This window comes from Macaca nemestrina, chromosome 2, assembly GCF_043159975.1.
Source record: "Macaca nemestrina isolate mMacNem1 chromosome 2, mMacNem.hap1, whole genome shotgun sequence".
In the NCBI taxonomy this organism is placed as follows: Eukaryota; Metazoa; Chordata; class Mammalia; order Primates; family Cercopithecidae; genus Macaca; species Macaca nemestrina.
Genome location: NC_092126.1, coordinates 111,698,957 through 111,720,857, shown reverse-complemented (window position 1 = coordinate 111,720,857; position 21,901 = coordinate 111,698,957). Strand labels below are relative to the sequence as shown.

The 21,901-nt window shown below is 45.1% G+C and overlaps 1 protein-coding gene, 1 long non-coding RNA gene and 1 pseudogene across 11 annotated transcripts in view; 2 read left to right on the top strand and 1 right to left on the bottom strand.

Moving 5' to 3' along the window:
* LOC105480398 (NME/NM23 nucleoside diphosphate kinase 6) overlaps positions 1–21,901 on the top strand; it is a 36,488-nt gene that overhangs the window by 1,591 nt on the left and 12,996 nt on the right. For 5 of the 10 annotated variants that reach the window (XM_071091627.1, XM_071091624.1, XM_071091625.1 and 2 more), the window contains 4 exons: positions 1,103–1,199; positions 2,784–2,886; positions 3,453–3,492; positions 4,375–4,535. In XM_071091627.1, coding sequence (XP_070947728.1) covers positions 1,110–1,199; positions 2,784–2,886; positions 3,453–3,492; positions 4,375–4,535 — 394 coding nt within the window. In that variant the 5' untranslated portion in view covers positions 1,103–1,109. Of the gene's footprint in view, positions 1–1,102; positions 1,200–2,783; positions 2,887–3,452; positions 3,493–4,374; positions 4,536–4,654; positions 5,646–21,901 lie in introns of those variants that run through there. The other 5 variants (XM_071091629.1, XM_071091630.1, XM_071091631.1 and 2 more) reach the window with 4 other exon arrangements.
* Positions 86–21,901, bottom strand: part of LOC139361959 (uncharacterized) — a 28,365-nt gene continuing 6,549 nt past the window's right edge. Inside the window, exon 2 of the long non-coding RNA XR_011620042.1 lies at positions 86–5,871. This is a non-coding gene — a long non-coding RNA (uncharacterized lncRNA). The remainder of the gene's footprint in view (positions 5,872–21,901) is intronic.
* Positions 5,868–20,548, top strand: LOC139361958 (rRNA-processing protein FCF1 homolog pseudogene; annotated as a pseudogene).

Genomic DNA, 21,901 nt, shown 5'->3' with positions numbered 1-21,901 from the left:
TGGAAGACTTCTCTGTCTTTGTTGACAAATGAGAGATTTTATACACACACACACACACACACACACACACACACACACACATATATAGTAGAGTCAGGGTCTTGCTTTATTGCCCAGGTCAAACTCCTGGCCTCAAGTACTGATATTACAAGTGTGAGCACTACACATGGCCAAATGAGAGATAATATTGAGATAAGATTTTGAGACAAAGTCTTTACTCCTGCAGAGGTGATCAGTTTCTCACATATAACTCGGATTTCACAGTTGGAAAAGACCTCAAAATTCCCGTTAGTCCAGTTTATAAAATGCTTTTATGTCCATTATATCATTTCTACAATGTTGAGCTCTTACACCATGCTAGACGCTAGGAATACAAAGATGAATAGAAATAAGACTATATAGGTTTATTTAGTAAATAAAATTGATCAAGCACCTTTGTGCCAGGCACTGTTTCAAATGCAAAATGGTTATGACTTGTTCCTGACATTGGAGTTGCATGTTGACAGGTCTTGCCACTGAGGACAGCTGAGTGTATTAACAGGTTTGATTTGGGCACAGGAGATCCTGATCTCTCCATAATATTAGAATAGAGATGGTGTTTATCCAGCAGACTTTTTGGTATCCTGGCAGCACCTCAGTTCCTGTCCATCAATATTCCAATTCTAGATTTGATAGGAGAGCACTATGGGATGGAACATTTTAAGAGATTATACCCTTGTGGATAGGCTGTTGAGGAGTATAAGTTGCAAATCCTCTGTAAAATACAAAAGGAAGTTAGGAAGGGATATTGGCAGAGACAGGTAGTATTTAAACTTGAGTTTCTTTTGAATGGGTAATTCCTTCGTAGGCTTACAGTTGCACCAGATTGTATACTCCACGGGGAAACTTGAATGCTCCCTCTACCACTCCCCTCCCTTGATCCCATGACCCCAAATGGGCAATTAAATAAAATAATGTATATGGCCTTAAGATGAAACTGTCAGGTTCTTTATGAGTGTCAGGAGTGAGAGCACTCGTTGGCTTGCAAGGCTACATGGCTTCAATGTAGGGAAGGCTGGGAGTGCAGTCCTGAAGGGTTCCTAATACAGCTTTCTAATGGCAGGAGTGAGATGGCCTCAATCTTGCGAAGCCCTCAGGCTCTCCAGCTCACTCTAGCCCTGATCAAGCCTGATGCAGTCGCCCATCCGCTGATTCTGGAGGTAAGAATGAATCCTAAGCCTCTACCACATGCCCTGGGAATTGCCACTGCTTCAGGTGCCATCAGGCCACTTATGGTGACTGACAACACAGACTTGTGCTGGATGCTGTGGAGGCAAAGCTAGAAGCCGTGAACTCTGACCTGCGGAGGCTAAGTATCTATTGGAGACTTGAGGCAGATCTAAAATATAAGAAAGGACCCAAAGCAATAATAGAACCAAATCTCAAGACAATGTATATGTGTTCATTTCTATTGCTACATAACACATGACTCCAGACTTGAGAGCTTAAAACAACACTCATTTGTTACTTCACAGTTCAATAGTTTAGAGGTCCATAGACTTGGCTGAGTTGTTTGCTTAACGTCTCAAAAGGCCAAAGTCAAGGTATTGGCTGACCAGGCCCTTATCTGGAGGGTCTGGGGGAAGAATTCACTTCCAAACTCATTCAGGTTGTTGGCAGAGTTGATTTCTTATGATGGAAGGACTGAGGCTGCCATTTCTCTGTTGGCCTTCAGGCAGGAACTCCTTTCAGTTTCTAGAGACCACTCACATCCCTCATCACATGGCCCACTCTATCTTCAAGACAGCTACAGTGCATCGAATCCTTCGCATGCTTTGAATCTGACTTCCTCAGCCTCTAGCCAGAGAAAATGCCTGGCATTGAGAAGCCTTCACAATTCTAATCCCACAGGGCTCACGTGATTAGGCCCACCTGGATAATCTCCCTTTTGATTACAGCAGAATCAACTGATGAGTAACAATTATACCTCTAAAATCCCTATTGTTATGTAATGTAACATAATCATATTGCATCATATTCACAGTCCTGGAGATTCAGGTGGGAAATCTTGGTGGGGCTTGGGGTCATTTTCACATTCTGCATACCACAGTTTAATAAATACTAACAGAGTAGCACTGCTAAGTAACCCCACTATGGTGCAGAGGAAGATCCAAGCAGTCAGGAATGAGAGCCTGGAAGTGGCAGGACTCAACTGGGCCTCATAGGAATGGTAAATTTTGGTTAGTGCCAGGAGAAGGACAGGTGTTGCACAGAAGGGAGATGCTGAGAAAAGAATGCATGTGATGGGTCTGAGGGCCGCAGGCAGCCTGGATTGGTGAGACTAGAGAATTGGTACAGAGCAAGGAAAGTATAACCTTGAGCACTGGGCTAAAGTGGTTGCACTTCATTCCTTGAATAACAGGAACTACTTAACACCTGACCAGAGTGTGACATGTAAATTACAGAGTTTCTCATCTATCAAGTGTGATGGTTTGGTGGGAGTGAGAGAAACTCAAGGCAGGACCACTAATAAGACTTTTATGGTGGTCTAAGTGGGGGGTCCTGTGGTCTTGAGCTCAAGGGGTTACACGTATAGAAGAGCAGAGACACTGCATCCTATCCCCTTTCACCCAAGGTGCACACTGTAGCTGTGTGACTGAAGGTCTTGACCTCACCCCACCTCATCTTCTCACCCTCCAATGGGACAAACCCTCAAGTCCTGAGCAACAAGTGGTCCTCATGGTTTCTTTTGGTCAGTTTCAGTCTCTTGATTGATTTTTATTTTGGGGGTGGTCTTTATTCAGGCTGTTCATCAGCAGATTCTAAGCAACAAGTTCCTGATTGTACGAATGAGAGAACTACTGTGGAGGAAGGAAGACTGCCAGAGGTTTTACCGAGAGCACGAAGGTAGGATCAGTAGTCCTCTGAACGGAAGGTGCCTCAATCCAAAGAGGCCCGTAAGAGAGATTTTACCTGGAACACAATGGCAGGCTCTCTGACCTACCAACCGTGTACAGTTGCAGCCAGTTTTCTAAAATCTTGGTTTAAAACACACACTTTTCATGATTATCCATCTTTTTTTCCCAAGGAGGGTTCTACCTTGTAGTCCCAACCAGAAACTTAGTTTTATGTCCTGATGTCAGTAGTTAACATATAGTGAATGAATGTTCACCGTCAGACATCGTCCTCATGCTCATTTTTTCATTCAGTTTTCCCAACAACTCTAAAAAGTAGGTGTTCTTGCATTCCTCGTACACAGATTAGGAAGCCAAGTTTTGGAGGTTAATGATTTACCCAAAACTACGCAGGTTGTAAGTGGCAGACCTTAGATTCAGACCCAGGTTTGTCAGACTCCAAGGTGCTTGTTCTTTTCTCTAAAACAATTTTTATTCTAGGTAAGGAGGTAGAAGTACAGAAAGTTGCCTTGGGCACCAGGATGAAGGTATCTTGATGAAGGTCCTCTCTCTTTGCAGGGCGTTTTTTCTATCAGCGGCTGGTGGAATTCATGGCCAGGTACTTCTAATTTGGTTCCAGCATCTTTATCCACTGAGGTGAATCTCCCCTGCCCTTAAATGGATTTGTTCATTTCACTGCCATTCTTTAAAGTTGTAATCAGGCCAGGCACAGTGGCTCATGCCTGTAATCCCAGCACTTTGGGAGGCCAAGGCGGGTAGATCACTTGAAGTCAGGAGTTTGAGACCAGCCTGGCCAACATGGTGAAACCCCGTCTCTACTAAAAGTACAAAAACTTAGCCCAGCATGGTGGCAGGCGCCTGTAATCTCAGCTACTCAGGAGGCTGAGGCAGGAGAATCGCTTGAACCCGGGAGGCGGAGGTTGAAGTGAACCAAGATCGTGGTACTGCACTCCAGCCTGGGCAACAAGAGTGAAACTTTGTCTCAAAAAAAAAAACAAAAAAGACAAAAAAATTAGCCAGGCATGGTGGTGGGTGCCTGTAATCCCAGCTACTCGGGAGGCTGCGACAGGACAATCACTTGAATTCGGGAAGTAGAGGTTGCAGTGAGCCAAGATTGCCCCATCATACTCCAGCCTGGGCAACAGAGTGAGATTCCATCTCAAAAAATAAAGTTGTAATCAATGTCAAGTCTGAAGAAACATAGGTCTGGGCTGTCACTGAGCCAATGCTGACCTGTTAGGCGCCTGTCCTGTGGTGGTTTAGGAAAGTCGCGTTGAATGCTCCATAACCACCCTGCTGATCTCTTCAGGCTCTATGTACACCAGCAGGGGCTCTGTATCTCCTATTTGAAGCAGCATTGGTACTCAGCTGGAAAGGCAGGAAAACTCTTATAGAGTGTGTGTTTATTCAGGCCCTGCTCACAGCACACCCTCTTAGTCTAGATGGCCAGATTCCTCACATTTGCTTGTTTTGTTCACAGCGGGCCAATCCGAGCCTACATCCTTGCCCACAAGGATGCCATCCAGCTCTGGAGGACGCTCATGGGACCCACCAGAGTGTTCCGAGCACGCCATGTGGCCCCAGATTCCATTCGTGGGAGTTTCGGCCTCACCGACACCCGCAACACCACCCACGGTTCGGGTGAGTCCCCTGTCCGTAGCCATAGGATATTTTGGGGTTAGCAGGCAGGCTGTGTGATAGAGTTGACAGCCAGGTCCCTCCAATGAGCTTTCTTCCATTTGTGTTTCTGGTCTTTGTAGCCATGTTGGCAGATGTGGCCTGTGGACTTTCTTTACATGCCCCAGGACTGAAGGGGCAGGCAGAGTAGAGGCTCAGGATTCTCAACCTGATTATGACTGCCTCTTGCTTCTACCATGTGAGGACCCCTTCTCTGTCATCTCCCCTTACAGACTCTGTGGTTTCAGCCAGCAGAGAGATTGCAGCCTTCTTCCCTGACTTCAGTGAACAGCGCTGGTATGAGGAGGAAGAGCCCCAGTTGCGCTGTGGCCCTGTGCGCTATAGCCCAGAGGGAGGTGTCCACTATGTAGCTGGAACAGGAGACCTAGGACCAGCCTGATGCAGGTCTGTGAAGACAGTGCCCAGACTTTTCTCCTAGACGTCTAGTCTAAAACATTCTTCTAGGACCAGGGAAGCCTGGGCTCATACTGCCATTTCTGCTGGGCACCACCACCTGCCTGAGAGCCTAGCTCACTGCAGCACATCCTCCAGAATCTAGCTTTCTATCTACCTCTTCTCTGGAATGTTCATGGTGGTTCAGAAGAATGATGACTCCTCTTTGCTGAGAACTGTTCATCCTTTCTCAAGAAGCAGCTTGCCAGGCCAGGTGCGGTAGCTCATGCCTGTAATCCCAGCACTTTGGGAGGCTGAGGCAGGCAGATCATGAGGTCAGGAGTTCGAGACCAGCCTGACCAACATGGTGAAACCCCATCTCTACTAAAAATACAAAAATTAGCTGGGCGTGGTGGCTCATGCCTGTAATCCCAGCTACTCAGAGGCTGAGGCAGGAGAATTGCTTGAACCCAGGAGGCAGAGGGTGCAGTGAGCCGAGATTGTGTCATTGCACTCCAGCCTGGGCGACAGAGCAAGACTGTCTCAAAAAAAAAAAAAAAAAAAAAAAAAAAAAAAAAAAAAAGCTTGTCTAATTGACTTGCCTAAAAAATGCAGTGACTCCAAACAACATTTGGCCTGTCTTCCTCAATAAAAGTCAGTGTTCTAAAAAAAAAAAAAAAAGTCAGTGTTCTCCTGAATCCTTTATGCTGCCACATTTAGGGAACCTTTTCAGGCTTCATCATTCTGACTTCTCAGCAGCATTCAGTATTGCTTCATTCTTCAGAAACACTCTCTTCTCTTGGATTTTCTGATCCCACACTGTTGGTTTTCTCCTCCGTGTTTTTCTTCATCTCCTTTATCAGCTTATGCAAACATTTATTTTCATAAATTCTCTATTCAAGACATGCTGAAAAATGCAAAGATGGTTAAGACATGATTGGGTTCTCAAGTTGCTAATTATGAATTTCGGTAGTCAGCCAACATGTGGCAGAGATGGAGAAGTGCCCTAACAGGTATAAACTCCTGTGGGAGAACAGAGGAAAGAAGGTTTCCTTTGGCTGGGTGAGGAGGTGAAGGAGATAGGATGGAAAGGCTTTTATAAAAGATGTAGCTGGCTTTGGAACTAAGCCTCAGGGTCAAATAGGGTACCTGGGGCACTAGACAGTCTGTTTATTTTCAGGAATATATGGGTGAGTTTGGTATGTGTGTGACCTAAGAAACCTGTGATACTTCTTATGACTTTTCTTTCTCAGTACATGTGTATTTTTCTTTTTGGTGGCCTTGAAACCTTTGAGTTGAAAATTCCCTTCACCATCTACCACTTTCACTAATGGTAGACCAGGAAATTTGGACCCACTGAACATAGAGAACAGCTAGAAAAGCTGTGCAAAATATAAACAGCATCTGTCTAAAACATCAGCTGGCAATATAGAACCAAAATTCCGGACAAGAAGGAAACTCAGAGAAGTGAGCCTGGGACTTAGAGCCACTCTTCCCATAAGGGCACCTGCTGATTCTGGAAGAGGCAGCTGAGAGGCTAAGAAGCTGAGCAGAACTTTCAAGAACTTCTTGTGTTAGGGAGCCGGCTTCATGAATGCTGGCAGAAAACACAAGATTACTTGGGCAGAGACTACTGCTCAGGGCACAGCAGGCAGTGTGTTAGCCTTGGTCCCACTTGCCCTCCAAGTCCCACAGGGCAACACTGGCAGGCCCAGGCAAGTGTTACACACAGCAGGTTTGCATCACTGCTAAGGAACCACAATCTTGGGGAGATACTGTCTCTGTCTTCTAAGGCCATTTGCTATACAAAAATCCTTGAAACAGCTGGGCACAGTGGCTCACGCCTATAATCCTAGCACTTTGGGAGGCCGAGGTGGGCAGATCACCTGAGGTTGGGAGCTCAAGAACAACCTGACCAACATGGAGAAACCCTGTCTCTACTAAAAATACAAAAATTAGCTAAGCATGTTGGCGCATGCCTATAATCCCAGTTACTCGGGAGGCTGAGGCAGGAGAATCGTTTGAATCCGGGAGGCGGAGGTTGCGGTGAGCCAAGATCACGCCATTGCACTCCAGCCTGGGCAACAAGAGTGAAACTCCATCTCAAAAAAAAAAAAAAAATCCTTGAAATAGTCTGGAACAAAATCTGTCAACATCTCAGCCCACAAGACACCCAGAAGCACGAGAGACATGGAATTATCTCCCAATATAGTTGTCTCATAAAAACCTGGCTCCCATAAATATGGAAAGGGAGAAAACTAGAATAAACCGTGTGGTGTCAAATTGGAGATATCAGTGTGAACTCGTTTTTCAATCTATAGAGATAGATGTAAATGTTTCTGTATGTATGTAGGTACGTATAGTCCCTTGCACTGACATGAGAGCAATGACACTCCAACAGTAATGACCACACCCAGCACCCAGGTCCACCAAAAAACAAAAGTCTATGGACGGAATTATATCCCCCTAAAATTCATATGTTGAAGTCCTAACCCCCAATGTGATGACATTTGGAAATGGGACATTTGGGAGATAGTTAAGTTTAGATGGCCAGATGCAGTGGCTCACGCCTGTAATCCCAGCACTTTGAGAGGCTGAGGCAGGCGAATCATGAGGTCAGGAGATTGAGACCATCCTGGCTAACACAGTGAAACCCCATCTCTACTAAAAATACAAAAAATTAGCCCAGCGTGGTGGCAGGCGCCTGTAGTTCCAGCTACTTGGGAGGCTGAGGCAGGAGAATGGTGTGAACCCAGGAGGCGGAGTTTGCAGTGAGCCGAGATTGCGCCACTGCACTCCAGCCTGGGTGACGGAGTGAGACTCTGTCTCAAAAAATAAATAAAAATAAAAACAAAAAAACAAAAAACCATTCCCTGTAGCAAACCAATTGCAGCCTGGGCAACATAGTGAGACCCTGTCTCTATAAAAAGTAAAAATAGGCTGGGCGCGGTGGCTCATGCCTGTAATTTCAACACTTTGGGAGGCTGAGGTGGGAGGATCACTGAAGTCCAGGAGTTTGAGACCCCTGGGCAATATGGTGAGACCCCTGTGTCTACAAAAATAAAAATAAAAAAATTAGCTGGGTGTGGTGGTGCATGCTTGTGTCCCAGCTATTTGGGAGGCAAAGTGGGAGGATTGCTTGAGCCTGAGAAGTCGAGGCTTCACTGCAGTTTGAGCCACTGCACTCCAGCCTGGGTGACAGAGTGAGACCCTGTCTTAAAAAAATAAACGAGAGTATGACATGAGCATGGGAGAGCAAAAGAAAACAAGGAAGTCTGACCAGGAAGCGAATGCTTAGTCTCTGATATCACAGGCTTAAATAAAATGATAAAGACCTAAAAAGAAAAGAAATATCCCAGCATGCTGAAGGAAAGAAAAGTTCCCCAATACCCTTCCTGCTTATTTTTCCAATATATTACACAGCTGGGTCTACTTTACCACATCCTGTTTGATTCCAGTGTTACCAACTTTTCCATTAGAGCCAAACTAGACATACTGCAGTCAGTGATGAACTGTCTATATGCCAGGTGTATCCCTTGTATAACTCATTGTGTAATGGCTGAAACTGAGAAAATGGGGCAGAAATATCAAGTGGCTTAAAGGATCACCAAGGATCCGAAATTTGAACGATTACCAAATACCATGCACAGGAGGGAATCTATGCAGATGACTGCTTAGCACAGAGAGTAACTCGGCATAAATGCTGTAGCCACAAACCTGGGACCTTGAAAGAAGAACCCTAAGATTCCTGGAGTTCCTATCACGTACATTTCTAACCACAGAGAGAACATGGGAACTGATGTCAGATGATTGTGGAGCCCCTCAGTTCTAATTCTTGCCCAAGTTCCTCTGCCTTTCTTCCACCAGCTTTCTCTTGTTGCCAGTTCATTAAACATGCAATAGAATGTTATTCTGTTCCACTCATTTGCCCTATTATAAGCTGAGTATGGTTAAACACACTCAATTTTTCATGCTGTTTTGAAATTGATATTTTATTGCATTTAAAAAATTTAAATGATGGTCAAAGAGTACAAAATCTCCAACGGGAAGAATACATTTTATAATTTCTTTGAGTTTTGTTGCACAGTGTGGTGAATATAGTTAGTAGAGTATTACACATTTCAAAATTGCTTACAGTAAATTTCAAATGTTTTCACTACAAAATGCTAAGTATTTGAAGTGATAGATATGTTAACTAGCTTGATTTAATTATTCCACATTGTAGCCACAGATTATGACATCATTTTGTAACCCATAAATTTATACAATTATAAATTGTCATTTACAGTAAGAAGTAATTTGTTGCATCTTTTTAGAAAAATAAAATAATTTTTTACATCTGTGTAGTTCAGGTAAAAAATAATAATATTTAAATTTTTAATAAAATTTAAAATAAAAATGGTGGCACATGCCTGTAGTCATAGCTACTTGGGAGGCTGAAGTAGGAGGATCACTTGAGCCTGGAAGGTGGAGGCTGCAGTGAGCTGTGATTGTGCCAGTGCCCTCCAGCCTGGGTGACAGCGAGATCCTGTCTCAAAAAAAAAAAAAAAAAAAAAAAAAAAATCCATTGTATTTGTTTCTGGTTTACCCTTCTTACATTTCTTTTTGAAAAAATGTATGTGTTTCCCCTTCCTCCTCACACAAAATATAACATCCTTCATAATACTCTTTTGCACTTTGTTTTTTCTTTAACCCTAAAATATCATCTAGAAGTCACTTCATATAATCTCATAACGGTCTTCTTTATTCTGTGTTTTACAGCTGTGTAATACTCCATGTGTGGGCATACCATAATCTGTTCAATAACAGGCATTTAAATGGTCTCCAAAATTTTGCTATTACAATTAATGTCACATTGAACAATTGTGAACATGTGTTGGTTTTACCCCCATCTTTACCTGTGCACACTAGTTACCTATTGCTACAGTATTGCTGTGTAACCACTCCAAAATTTAGACTTAATAATCTTTTCTCACAGGTTTTCAGATGAAGACTGTAGGTGTGGGGCATCTGTGAGCTCAGGCGGGAACAGTAAGGGAGGAGCAGCTAGGAGGAAAGAGGGAGGGAAACACTGAGTCCTGCACCTACGTCTGAAATCATTCTCAGATGTGTGTGGTGTGCTGCTCTCCACATCCGCTGCTCTCCACATCCACTGCTCCATCCTGGCCCAAGCGACCTTCATCTCTTGCTGGTTCTCAAGCTTCCCAACTTGTCTCTTCCACTTATCCATCCCCTCTCTCAATCTACCTCTCCACATGCATTAAAAAAGTATTATTTTTTAGGCCAGGTGTGGTGGCTCACACGTGTAATCCCAGCACTTTGGGAGGCCGAGGTTGGCAGCCTGACCAGCATGGTGAAACCCTGTCTCTACTAAAAATACAAAATTATCCGGGCATGGTGGTGCATGCCTACAATCCCAGCTACTCAGGATGCTGAGGCAAAAGAATCGCTTGAACCCAGGAGGCGGAGGTTGCAGTGAGCTGAGATCACGCCATTGCACTCCAGCCTGGGCAACAAGAGCAAAACTCCGTCTCAAAAAAAAAAAAATTATTTTTTAATGTCTATCTCTTCAGGTCATCCCCATTTAAAACTCTCCACTGCACACTGAATAAAGACCAGAACTTCCCCACAGCCTTCAGTGTCCTCTCACCACTCACCTACTCCTAGTGCTGAGGCTTGATGGACATTCTCTACCTGCTAAGGTCATTACCCATGAGGTCCCTCCACTTCCTGCCTGGCTCATTTCCTGTTTCTCCTTCAGGTCCCAACTTAAATGTACTTTCCATAGGAAGGCCTTCCTACATCCTGCAGTCCAGCTAGGTTCTCCCAGTTCTGTACTCTGTCATGCAGTGTATCATGCTCTTCCTAACATGTACCACCATTGTAATTAAGTCAAAATTCCTATCTTTTTTTTTTTTTAAAGACTAGTCAAGTGCAGTAGTGAGAAGGGGGAAAGAGTAGAACAAGGCGTTCAACCTGTAACTGACTGTGAACAATTGAGATAATTCACTACCTTCAGACCAGCCTCATAGCTTATTTGTCTAAAATCTGGCCTTCTGCCTGGAGAACAAATTTCATTAATGCAAAGGCTGTTTTCTTCATGCCTGTATCCCTGTCACCCCAGCACAGTACCAGGCATACTGGTCCTTTATTAATGGTAATGAATAGTATCCATACTCTAATATTTGACATTATTAGAATTCCTCCATCTCTAAATTCTGTTTTTTGTTTTTTTTTTTTTTTTTTTTTGAGACAGGGTCTCACTCTGTCACCTAGGCTGGAATGCAGTGGTGTGATCTTGGCTCACTGCCACCTCTGCCTCCTGGACTCAGGTGATCCTCCCACCTGAGCCTCCCAGGTAGCTGGGATTACAGGCATGCTCCATCATGCTGGACGAATTTTTGTATTTTTTGTAGACATGGGGTTTTGCCATGTTGCCCAGGCTAGTCTTGAACTCCTGGGCTCAAGCGATTCACCAGTCTCGGCCTCTCAAAGTGCTAGGATTACAGGCATGAGCCACCACACTCTTACTTTTAAGCTAAAAAAGAAAATCTTAAATCACTAAATCTTACCCCTTCTACATCCCTCTCTCATGTCTCCCATGTCTTCCTAGACCATCCATTCCTCCACTTTCCTAGATATATTCATGTATTCTCCCTTCTCTTCAAACCTCCAACACTTCCTCCCCGTTCCTCACTCTCCAGCTGTTGACCTTACTTCCTATTTCAGGAGGGTAACAAAAACAGCCAGAAGAGAAACTTTCCAGACTCCTAAGACCACATTGAGCCACCTATCTGCATCTGTGCTTATGTACTCTGCTTCCTTCTTGTTAGGATGAACAACGGGCAAACCTTCCCAGTTCCTATTTAAAGCTACCCCAATCTGTGCAGAAGATCCTGTCTCCTCCCACCTACTCAAGGCATTACTCTGGCAATTATTTCCTCTCTTTCTTGGATCATCAAGAGACAGATCTTACAAACATGCTGTATTTTCTCTTATTTATTTTTATTTTTATTTTTTTATTGAGATGGAGTCTCACTCTGTCCTCCAGGCTGGAGTGGAGTGGTACAATCTCAGCTCACTGCAACCTCTGCCTCCTGGGCCCAAGAGATCCTCCTGCCTCAGCCTCCTGAGTACCTGGGACTGCAGGTGCATGCCACCAAGCCTGGCTAATTCTTTTATTTTTTGTAGAGCCAGGTTTTCATCACGTTCCCCAGGCTGGTCTCGAATTCCTGAGCTCAAGTGATCCACCTGCCTCAGCCTCCCAAAGTGCTGGGATTACATGTGTGAGCCACTGCGCCTGGCCCACAGTCTACATTTGAGGCTCATGTTCAAGGTTGAGTTACAGGGCCCAAAGTCCACTTCCAAAGTCCAGGCTCAGGCACAGAAGTCCAAGGTCTAATTTTAGGTCCACTTCTAGATCTTAAATCATCCCAAGGCCCAGATTAAATCCATGTCTGAAGTCCAATGTTAATATCCAGTACCAGGTCAAGTTTCAGCTCTAAGATCCAGATCTAAGTTCTAAGTCCAAGGTTATGCATAATTCATTCTGAGTTATAGGACTGAGGACCAGGAATTAGGTTCAACTCTAAGGTCTGATGGTCACGTCTAAGGTCCAAATCCATGACTGAAGCTTAGGTCCAAAGAATACAGGTCCAGGAGCAAAGGAAAATTTCATTACCAAAACTTGCAAGTGAGGTCCAAATCTTATCCCTAGGTCGAGGTCCAAGTCAAAGGTCCAAATCCAGGTACAATTTCCATGTTTAAGGTGAGATCCATGGCCCAGTAAAAAGCAAGGTCTGAGATCCAGGTCCAAGATCCAGGTAGAGATTGAATTTCCAGTTATAAAGTCAAATACAAGAAATAAAGATCACCTCCAGATTTAAATTTCAGATCCAAGGTCCAAGATACAGTTCCAAGGACTCAGTGTTGGTCCATGTGCAAGGACCAAGTCCATGTTCCAAATCAAATCAAGGCCTGCATCTAGGTCTAACATCTAAGACCAGGTCCAGATCCAGATCCAAAGATGAGGTCCACAGCCATGGACAAATTCTAGTCCAAGGTCCAAGTCCAAAGTCCAAGTCAGCTTACAAGATTCAGATCATGGTCCTAAGTCCAAGATACAGATGGAGGAATGAGTCCCATGTCCAAGACCCAAGAATGATTCAGATCCATTTCATGACCAAGGTTCAGGTCTAAGGTGAGTTCCAAAATGCAGAACAAATCCAAGTAAGAGGTTTAGTTCCAAGGTGCAGGTTCAATGTTCATATCCACATACAAGGTCCAACATCAAAGCCAAAGATCCAGGTTCATGTTCATGTCCAGGTGCAGGAGCCCTGATCTTAGACTTCCCAGTCTAAGAAATTTCTGCTGGGTACAGTGGCATATGCCTGGAGTCCCAGCTGTCAGGAGGCTGAGACAAGATGATTGCTTGAGCCCTGGAGTTTGAGGCCAGCCTGAGTAACATAGCAAGAACCTGTCTCTGTAAATTACCCAGTCTCGGGTATTTTGTTACAGCAGCACCCCCGTAGAGGAGTATTTTGTTACTCTTACCCTCCACCCCAGGGAACGTAGACCACAGCCACAGCACCATAGCCAAAGTACACCATTGCTGTTTTATAAGACTGACTGTAATATTAGACTAGCAGAAAGGGAAACTTTGAGTCATCAAATCCCCTAATAAAATAGGTTCTTTAGGCTGGGTGCCATGGCTCACACCTATAATCCCAGTGCTTTGGGAGGCTGAAGCAAAAGGATGCTCAAGGCCAGCAGTTTGAGATCAACCTGGGCAACATAGTGAGACCCTGTCTCTATCAAAAAAAAAAAAAAAAAATTAACCAGGTGTAGTGGTGTATACCTGTAGTCCTAGCTACTCAGAAGGCTGAAGTAGGAGGATTGTTTGAGCCCAGGAGTTTTAGGCTATAGTGAGCTATGCTCATGCCCCTGCACTCCAGCCTGCATAACAGAGTGAAACCCTATTTCTAAAAAATGACAATAGGTCCTTGACAGCTCAGATGGAAAGCCCAGCTCAATAGTGTGCACAGCTACAATATGGGATTAGAGGCTCAAGATTGCCTGAGTCTCTCAGAGTGAGAAGCCTGGGACTAAGGAGAATTTCCAAAGGGGCAGAGGGCAGGGTAAGGCAGGGAGGGTGTGTGGCTCAATAGAGTTGGGGCTGGAGGCTTGAGTCAAACCAAGAATGATTAAAATTGAGAAATTCCAACAGTTCCCCCACCCCCAAAAGTAGAGGCCAGAATTCTCATGCAATTGAGTCAGAGAATTCTGGCATTGGGAGTGAGAAGGGTAAGATATAATCTCTCTGAAAAGCATTTCAGTCATTTATAAACCTCTGTGATTCAAAGTTTTCTCATTATAAATGGGGATGTCAGTCTCTTCCTAAAGCTTTACACTTCTTATTTTAGGTCCTGGGAGAGCAGATAGCTCCTCCCATCCCTCTTTGAGCATTTTACAGAAGCAGGTAGTTTGGGTTAGTTTGTCTTCTGGTTAGCCATTGAAGATTTGTAACTCATGGGCCTGGGAACTGTGGGCCAAGACCGGAATTTTAGGTTTCCTGTAGGTTTGCCTGTCCCTACAAAGGTAATACAGATGCTCCTTGGTTTAACAATGAGGTTACATCCGGATAAACCCATCTTAAATTGAAAATATTGTAAGACAAAAATGCATTTAATACATCTAACCTACTGGACATCATAGCTTAGCCTCACCTACCTAAATGTGCTTAGAACACTTACATTAGGCCAGGCGTGGTGGCTCGTGCCTATAATCCCAGCACTCTGGGAAGTTGAGGTGGGGGGATCACTTGAGGCCAGGAGTTTAAGACCAGCCTGGGCAACATGGTGAGACCCTGTCTCTACCAAAAATAAAATAAAATAAAAAATATTAGCTGGCTGTGGTGGCACGTTCCTGTAGTCTCAGCTACTTGGGAGGCTGAGGTGGGAGGATTGCTTCAGCCCTGGAGGATAAGGTTGTAGTGAACCAAGATTGCACCATCGCACTCCAGCCTGAGTGATAGAGTAAGACACTGCCACAAAAGCAAACAAAACACTTACATTAGTTTATGGTTGGGCAAAATTATCAGTCAGCACAGTGAACTGTAGTGTCCGTTGTTTACCCTGGTGATGTGTGGCTGCCTGGGAACTATGGCTCACTGCCACTGCCCAGCATCATGAGAGTATCATATTGCATGTTGCTAGCCTGGGAAAAGATCAAAATTCAAAATTCTAAGTACAGTTTCTACTGAGTGCATAAAGCTGAAAAATGGAAGTCAAACCATTGTAAGTGGGGGACTTTCTGTGCTATGGATGACTGGGTGGTAACCGGGTCTCTGGCAGTGCAACCACAGTTGAGTGGCTTTTTTCTCTCTCCCAAAATAACATCTCTTCCCAGACACTAGACATGTTTTTCCTACATAGTCTCAATCTGGGACGTTTGTATCTTATCCATGGCTCTAACCCCCAACTCTTTCCCATCTTTGGATGCTCCAGGTGGGGTTTCCCTACAAATTTCCAATATAAAGAAACCTCACCCACAAATTTTAGATGATCCTGTAAGTGAAAAATTGCAAGAAAATGGAGAACTTGGATTTAAGGAAACAAGGACAATGAGTATATACTGTTTCCTTAAGTTTGATTGTGACTTAAGGAGAAATATATCAAGTTTAGGGAAATTTGGCAGCTTATGGACATTTTGAAGGACTGGTAAAACATAAATTGATGTATAGGCTCTAGTTCTTTGCCAAAAGAGAGGAACAGAGGATACAGGAGAGTAAGAAGACAACTGAGATTATGAGTTCCCACAGAATATACATTTGAAAGGGAACCCTCCCAACACAAATTATAATTCAGGTGAGAGCTCTTCCTCTGGTTTAGTGGTCCCAGGAGTCACAGGCTTACACTTGTCTCTTTAATAGCTCTTGTGTCTATGTGATATGGTTTGGCTGTGTCCCCACCCAAATCTCATCTTGAATTGTAGCTCCCATAATTCCTACATGTTGTGGGAGGGACCTGGTGGGAGGTTATTGAATCTGGAGTTGGGTCTTTCCTGTGCTATTCTTGTGATAGTGAGTAAGTCTCATGAGACCTGATGGTTTTATAAACGGAAGCTCCCCTACACAAGCTGTCTTGCCTGCCACCATGTAAGACATGACTTTGCTCCTCATTTGCCTTCAGCCATGACTGTGAGGCCTCCCCAGCCATGTGAACTGTGAGTCAGTTCAACTTCTTTTCTTTATAAATTGCCCAGTCTCGGGTATGCTTTCCTAGCAGCATGAGAACAGACTAATACACTATGCTTCAGGGCCTCCCAAAAGCAGAGCATGAGATGGCAACTTGTGTACAGGTAGTTTATTTTAGGAAGGGAAATCAGAAAACAGGCATCGGGACACTAAAAGAATAAAAGAAAGGAGAAGGGAGAAGGGAAGGCCATCCCAAGCATAGGGTATTGAGCTGGTTACCACTGTGGACACTGGGCTTCAATCTAGTTGGTGATCCTCTATCTGCCACCAAAGCCTAGGAGGCTGGTTGTTTGCCCATTGGTTTCCATCATCCGTTGTCAGTGATTTGCCAGGGAGACCTAACCCATTTGCAGTCCCAGACTTGCCTACTGCCAGAAAGGCTGAGGGGCTCTTGCAGGCTTCCCACACTGCATCAGCAGAGAAGCTCCTTCAAGGAGCAAGAGAGAAACGGTGAGGAGGTCTTTGATTTCACCTGAGTGCAGCTATGCTCAGGGTAGGAATGTGAGCCAAAAGGACGTGAGATGGGGCCTAAAAGTTGTCCAGTGCCATCCTCCCCTGCCTGTGTTTGAGTCTGCCCGTGTGCCAGCTCTGCATGTAGCTCAGCATATCACAGAGCCAGGCAAGAACCCAGTGAGCCACGAGCTCTACTTAAGACTCAATGTAAGTGGATTAGTGGTAAAGATAACATTTCCCATCATTACAACTGGGCCTGAAGCCATAATTGATTCTTATTACCTCCCTCCTTTACCAATCATATTATAGTTCCTGCCCCCAGAGCCAGCCTTTACAGGTCAAAGATGCTTACCTCCTAGGAAAACGCAGACTTTCACTTCCAAGAGGTCAGATGCCTTAGCTGACTTACCCTGATAGAGAGCTGTGATTGCTGCAAGTGCCCACTGATGGTTATGCCTGGGTATGGAAGCATTCACAGAACCTCCTGGGTTCAAATAAACTTGAGTAGCAACATCACCAATGCATGATAATCAGGGTCAATGACCTATGTAAGTATAATGGCTCCTCCCTTTTCCTGCCAGCCTACCATCATGGGAAAGCCAGAACGGCCAAGTTAGTAACAGCATTAGTTTAGCAGACACTTCCTGTGCTCTTTGGTAGAAACAGCTCCCCACTCTGTCCCCAGTAACAAGGAATTCTAAGCTGGAAGGATCCAATGTTCTAGGGATAAGAAGTACAAATGTTCACCAGGTACTGTTTCTGCAGTGCCTTATCATAGAGGTTTCCAGCTTGGAAAATGTCAATAGGCCACGTTGGAATCTCACATAAGAGGTCCCTGGAGATGGGTCTGGGGTAGCAGACACCTAAATCTTGCTTGTATCAGAATTCGACTTTTTTTTTGAGACGGAGTCCCACTCTGTCGCCAAGGCTGGAGTGCAATGGTGTGATCTCTGCTCACTGCAACCTCTGCCTCCCGGGTTCAAATGATTCTTCTGCCTCAGCCTCCTGAGTAGCTGGGATTACAGGTGCCAGCCACCTCGCCTGGCTAATTTTTGTATTTTTAGTAGAGATGGAGTTTCACTATGTTGGGTCAGGCTGGTCTCAAACTCCTGATCTTAGGTGATCCACCCACCTCGGCCTCCCAAAGTGCTGGGATTACAGGTGTGAGCCACTACGCCCGGCCAGAATTAGTCAGATTTTAGGAGACCAGAGGAATTTGAAGGACCAGGCTGCCTGGGGGCAAGGAATTGAACAGAACAACCCCTCAGACCCAAACTCCAGATGTTTCCAGAATCCCAGGCTAAACCCAAGTACCATTACTAATTAGCTGTGTGAACATGGCCAAGTTATCTACATTTGTTTTTATTTGCTCATCTATAAGACAGGCATGCTATTGTTACCAACATCATATATTTGGTAGTCTCTCTTCTTTGCTTGGGAACAGATCAGATGGTAGAGATGGGGTTTCACTGTGTTGGCCAGGCTGGTCTCGAACTCCTGACCTCAAGTGATCTGCCAGCCTCAGCCTCCCAAAGTGCTGGGATTACAGATGTGAGCCACTGTGCCTGGCCCAGATATACCAGATTTTTTAAATCTTCAATATAGATTCAGCTTGAGAACAAGAGGTAATGTAGAAATCCATAAAAGCTTGGATATTTCAAAAGACAGATACCTCTTCCCAGTATCTATTAGAACATTTCACAGATTTTCTCATTTGTCAGTCTCCCACCACACAAAATTCTCCCCCATGGAATTGGAATCTCCAAGTTTAAACCTTCATCTAACCATCTCCCCACACATTCATCATTCCACAATCTCTCCTTTGGGCTTCTTCTTCTTCTTTTTTTTTTTTTTTTTTTTGAGACGGAGTCTCGCTCTATCGCCCAGGCTGGAGTGCAGTGGCCGGATCTCAGCTCACTGCAAGCTCCGCCTCCCGGGTTTACGCCATTCTCCCGCCTCAGCCTCCCGAGTAGCTGGGACTACAGGCGCCCGCCACCTCGCCCGGCTAGTTTTTTGTATTTTTTTAGTAGAGACGGGGTTTCACTGTGTTAGCCAGGATGGTCTCGATCTCCTGACCTCGTGATCCGCCCATCTCGGCCTCCCAAAGTGCTGGGATTACAGGCGTGAGCCACCGCGCCCGGCCCTTTTTTTTTTTTTTGAAACTGAGTCTCACGCTATCACCCAGGCACAATCTCGGCTCACTGCAAGCTCCGCCTCCCGGGTTCAGGCCATTCTCTTCCTCAGCCTCCCGAGTAGCTAGGACTACAGGCGCCCGCCACCACGCCCGGCTAATTTTTTGTATTTTTAGTAGAGATGGGGTTTCACTGTGTTAGCCAGGATGGTCTCAATCTCCTGACCTTGTGGTCCGCCCGCCTTGGCCTCCCAAAGTGCTGGGATTACAGGCATGAGCCACTGTACCTGGCCGGGCTTACTCTTCTTAATCAAACACGGTCCTGGGGAATCAGGGCCCTTGAATCACCCAAGTCAGGGTGAACAGTGAGATTCATTTCCCCCAATGGCAAGCAGCCCCAGATTCCTAATCTGAGCCCAGCGTTATCTCAGTTCTCCAGGAGTTATGCAGGATTCACAAGTCCTGAGTTCTAAGGTTCTGAGAGCCCATGATCCCTTGAAGACTCATTATAAATACCCAAGTCTCACTCCACCCTTGCCGGTTCCTTTCTTGGAGAGGTTTACCATGGAACCCAGCACTCCTGAATCACAGGAGTCAGTTGTGGAGATCTTGATTCTCACCTCACTCCGAGGCCTAAAAAGAGGAATTCCTAAGGCCAAGACATGAAGGGACCCTTCTAGATGGGAAAGGAGGGTTAACAAGGCAGGGGAGAGAAGGGAGTGATGTTGGAAAGGAACAGCTGCAGAAAACCAAGACCCCTGGGATTGCACTGAGCAAGCACTCCCACAGAGGCTTATGGGAAAGTGGCCTCTAAATGCAGACCATTAAGATGCTAAAATTGGCAAAGTGAGGTGGAGCCATTCCTCAGAGAGGGAGGAGGTAGGGGATCAGTGACAGCTGGAACCGACCTTGGGAAGTCCTATCCTCATTCCCCAAATGTTGGGCAAGCAGCAGAGGTGGCAAGTAGCCCCTCCAGAGCCCTCTGTGGCTCCTCCCAAAGCACTCTTCCCCATCATCCTACCCTGCAGGCACCACTGCAATAAAATTTGGGAAACAAACGGAGAATTCAGTGCTGAAGAATAAGTCCGCAGGGAGGGATAAAGAGTAGTCCCTAGGTGTGTGCTGAGGGAGAAGTTGCACTGAGGGACAAAGCTCAAGGAAATGGGTTGAAGGATTTGGAGGACCAAATACAACAACCAAAAAATGGGCAGAGCCAGGGAACCTTAGGGTGGGGTTGAAGGATGAAGTTGGCAGTGAGACAGGCTGCCTTGATCTCAGTTTGACTTACTGAGCCTTGAGGTCATTTGAATGAGGCCTCCTATTAAGCGAGGAGAGGAGACCACCCCTCATATTGTCTTATGCCCAACTTCTGCCTCCAAAAAAAGAAAAATTAAAAAATAAAAGGCAGAAATGAAATCCACAAGCAGACAGCCTGGCGCCACACCTGGGCCTGGTCGTTAAAGATCGACCCCTGACTTAATTGGTTATGTTATCTATAGATTACAGACATTGTATAGAAAAGCGCTGTGAAAATCCCTATCCTGTTCTGTTCTGATCTAATCACTGGTGCATGCAGCCCCCAGTCACATACCCACTGCTTGCTCAATCGATCATGACCCTCTCACGAGCACCCCCTTAGAGTTGTGAGCCCTTAAAAGGGACAGGAATTGCTCATTTGGGGAGCTCAGCTCTTGAGACAGGAGTCTTGCCGATGCCCCTGACCAAATAAACTCCTTCCTTCTTTAACTCGGTGTCTGAGGAGTTTTGTCTGCGGCTCATCCTGCTACACTATCATCCTTCAGAAATGAGCTGTCAGCCCCTACACCAGAGACTCAGCTACTCCTTTCCCCACCCCCTCCTTCCCCTGCAAACCTTTATTGCGAAGATCTCACAACATCTCGAGCTTGTTACTGCAGAGATGAGGCCATTACAGCCCTGGTTTCCTCCTCTTTTCAAAGAGACAAAGGAAGGGGTGATTCTTGACTAGAAGGCACCCAAAGCCATTGGCCCTGGCCTGGACAGAGGTCCCCTCTGCATCTTGTTGGATATAAAATGCTCTAGGGATAAATGCTCGATGCCACGAAGTAAAACCAGCACTCAGGTAAATTTTCTCAGCAAGGCAATTTACTTCTGCAAAAGGGTGCCACGTGTGTCAATCAAGATCACGAGCACACAGAACAAGGGAAACCAAGGGAGTTTTTGTCTTTAACACAGTCCCTATCTCTGTGTCACTCCCCCATGGGCTGTGGCCGGACTGGTCTGAGCTGACCCAATTGGCTACTTGTACATATTTTCCTAAATATAAAAGGGGAGGGGGACGTGAGGTACAGAGGTGGAGCGTGTGAGACGTGCAGTTTCAGGGAAATAAAGGATACAGGTAACCAAGGGAACAGATGTGAGTTATTGAATAGAGTTGATGGGAAGGCGGGTAGGCTGTTTACAGTAACTAAGGGCAAGGAAGAACAAGAAAGTTGAGTTTGAGAACAAGGATAAGGAAGTTAACAGGCTAAACCCTTTGAAGAGAAAATCAGAAAGATTTATTGCATCTTACAATTCCTCCCTTTTAATTTTCTTACAGTCCTTTCTCCTCAAACTTTTTAAACATGTCTTGGCTTTGCCATTTGATTTGATCTAAAAGGAAAAGCTTACTTGAATAAGGTAGAGGAGAACCAATGGAGGCTTTAGTAAGTGCTGTTTGTACAGTTCTTTGTATTAGCCCACGGATGCATGGTATGACACAAAACCCAATGAGAATGAGGACACCTACTACAACTGCAAGGGAAATAAGAATTGAGACCATGATTCCTTTCCATTTACCAAACCACTTTCCTAGTCATCCTCAAATGGGGTCATTGACTCCAGAATTTTTAGCTAATTCATTGGATAAAGCGGTAAGTCTCTGCAAGGCCTTTGTTATGCTCCCATCGGGGGCAGTGCTGTTTGGGATGAAGGTACAACATTGGGTTTTAATCATAACACAGACTCTACCTTTTTCAGCTAATAACATGTCTAGAGCTATTCTGTTTTCCCAAGCCATTTGGCTAGTAGGCCCTAATTGGTCAGCTATTCCTTTGATAGCATCCCTGGTGTAATTAATAA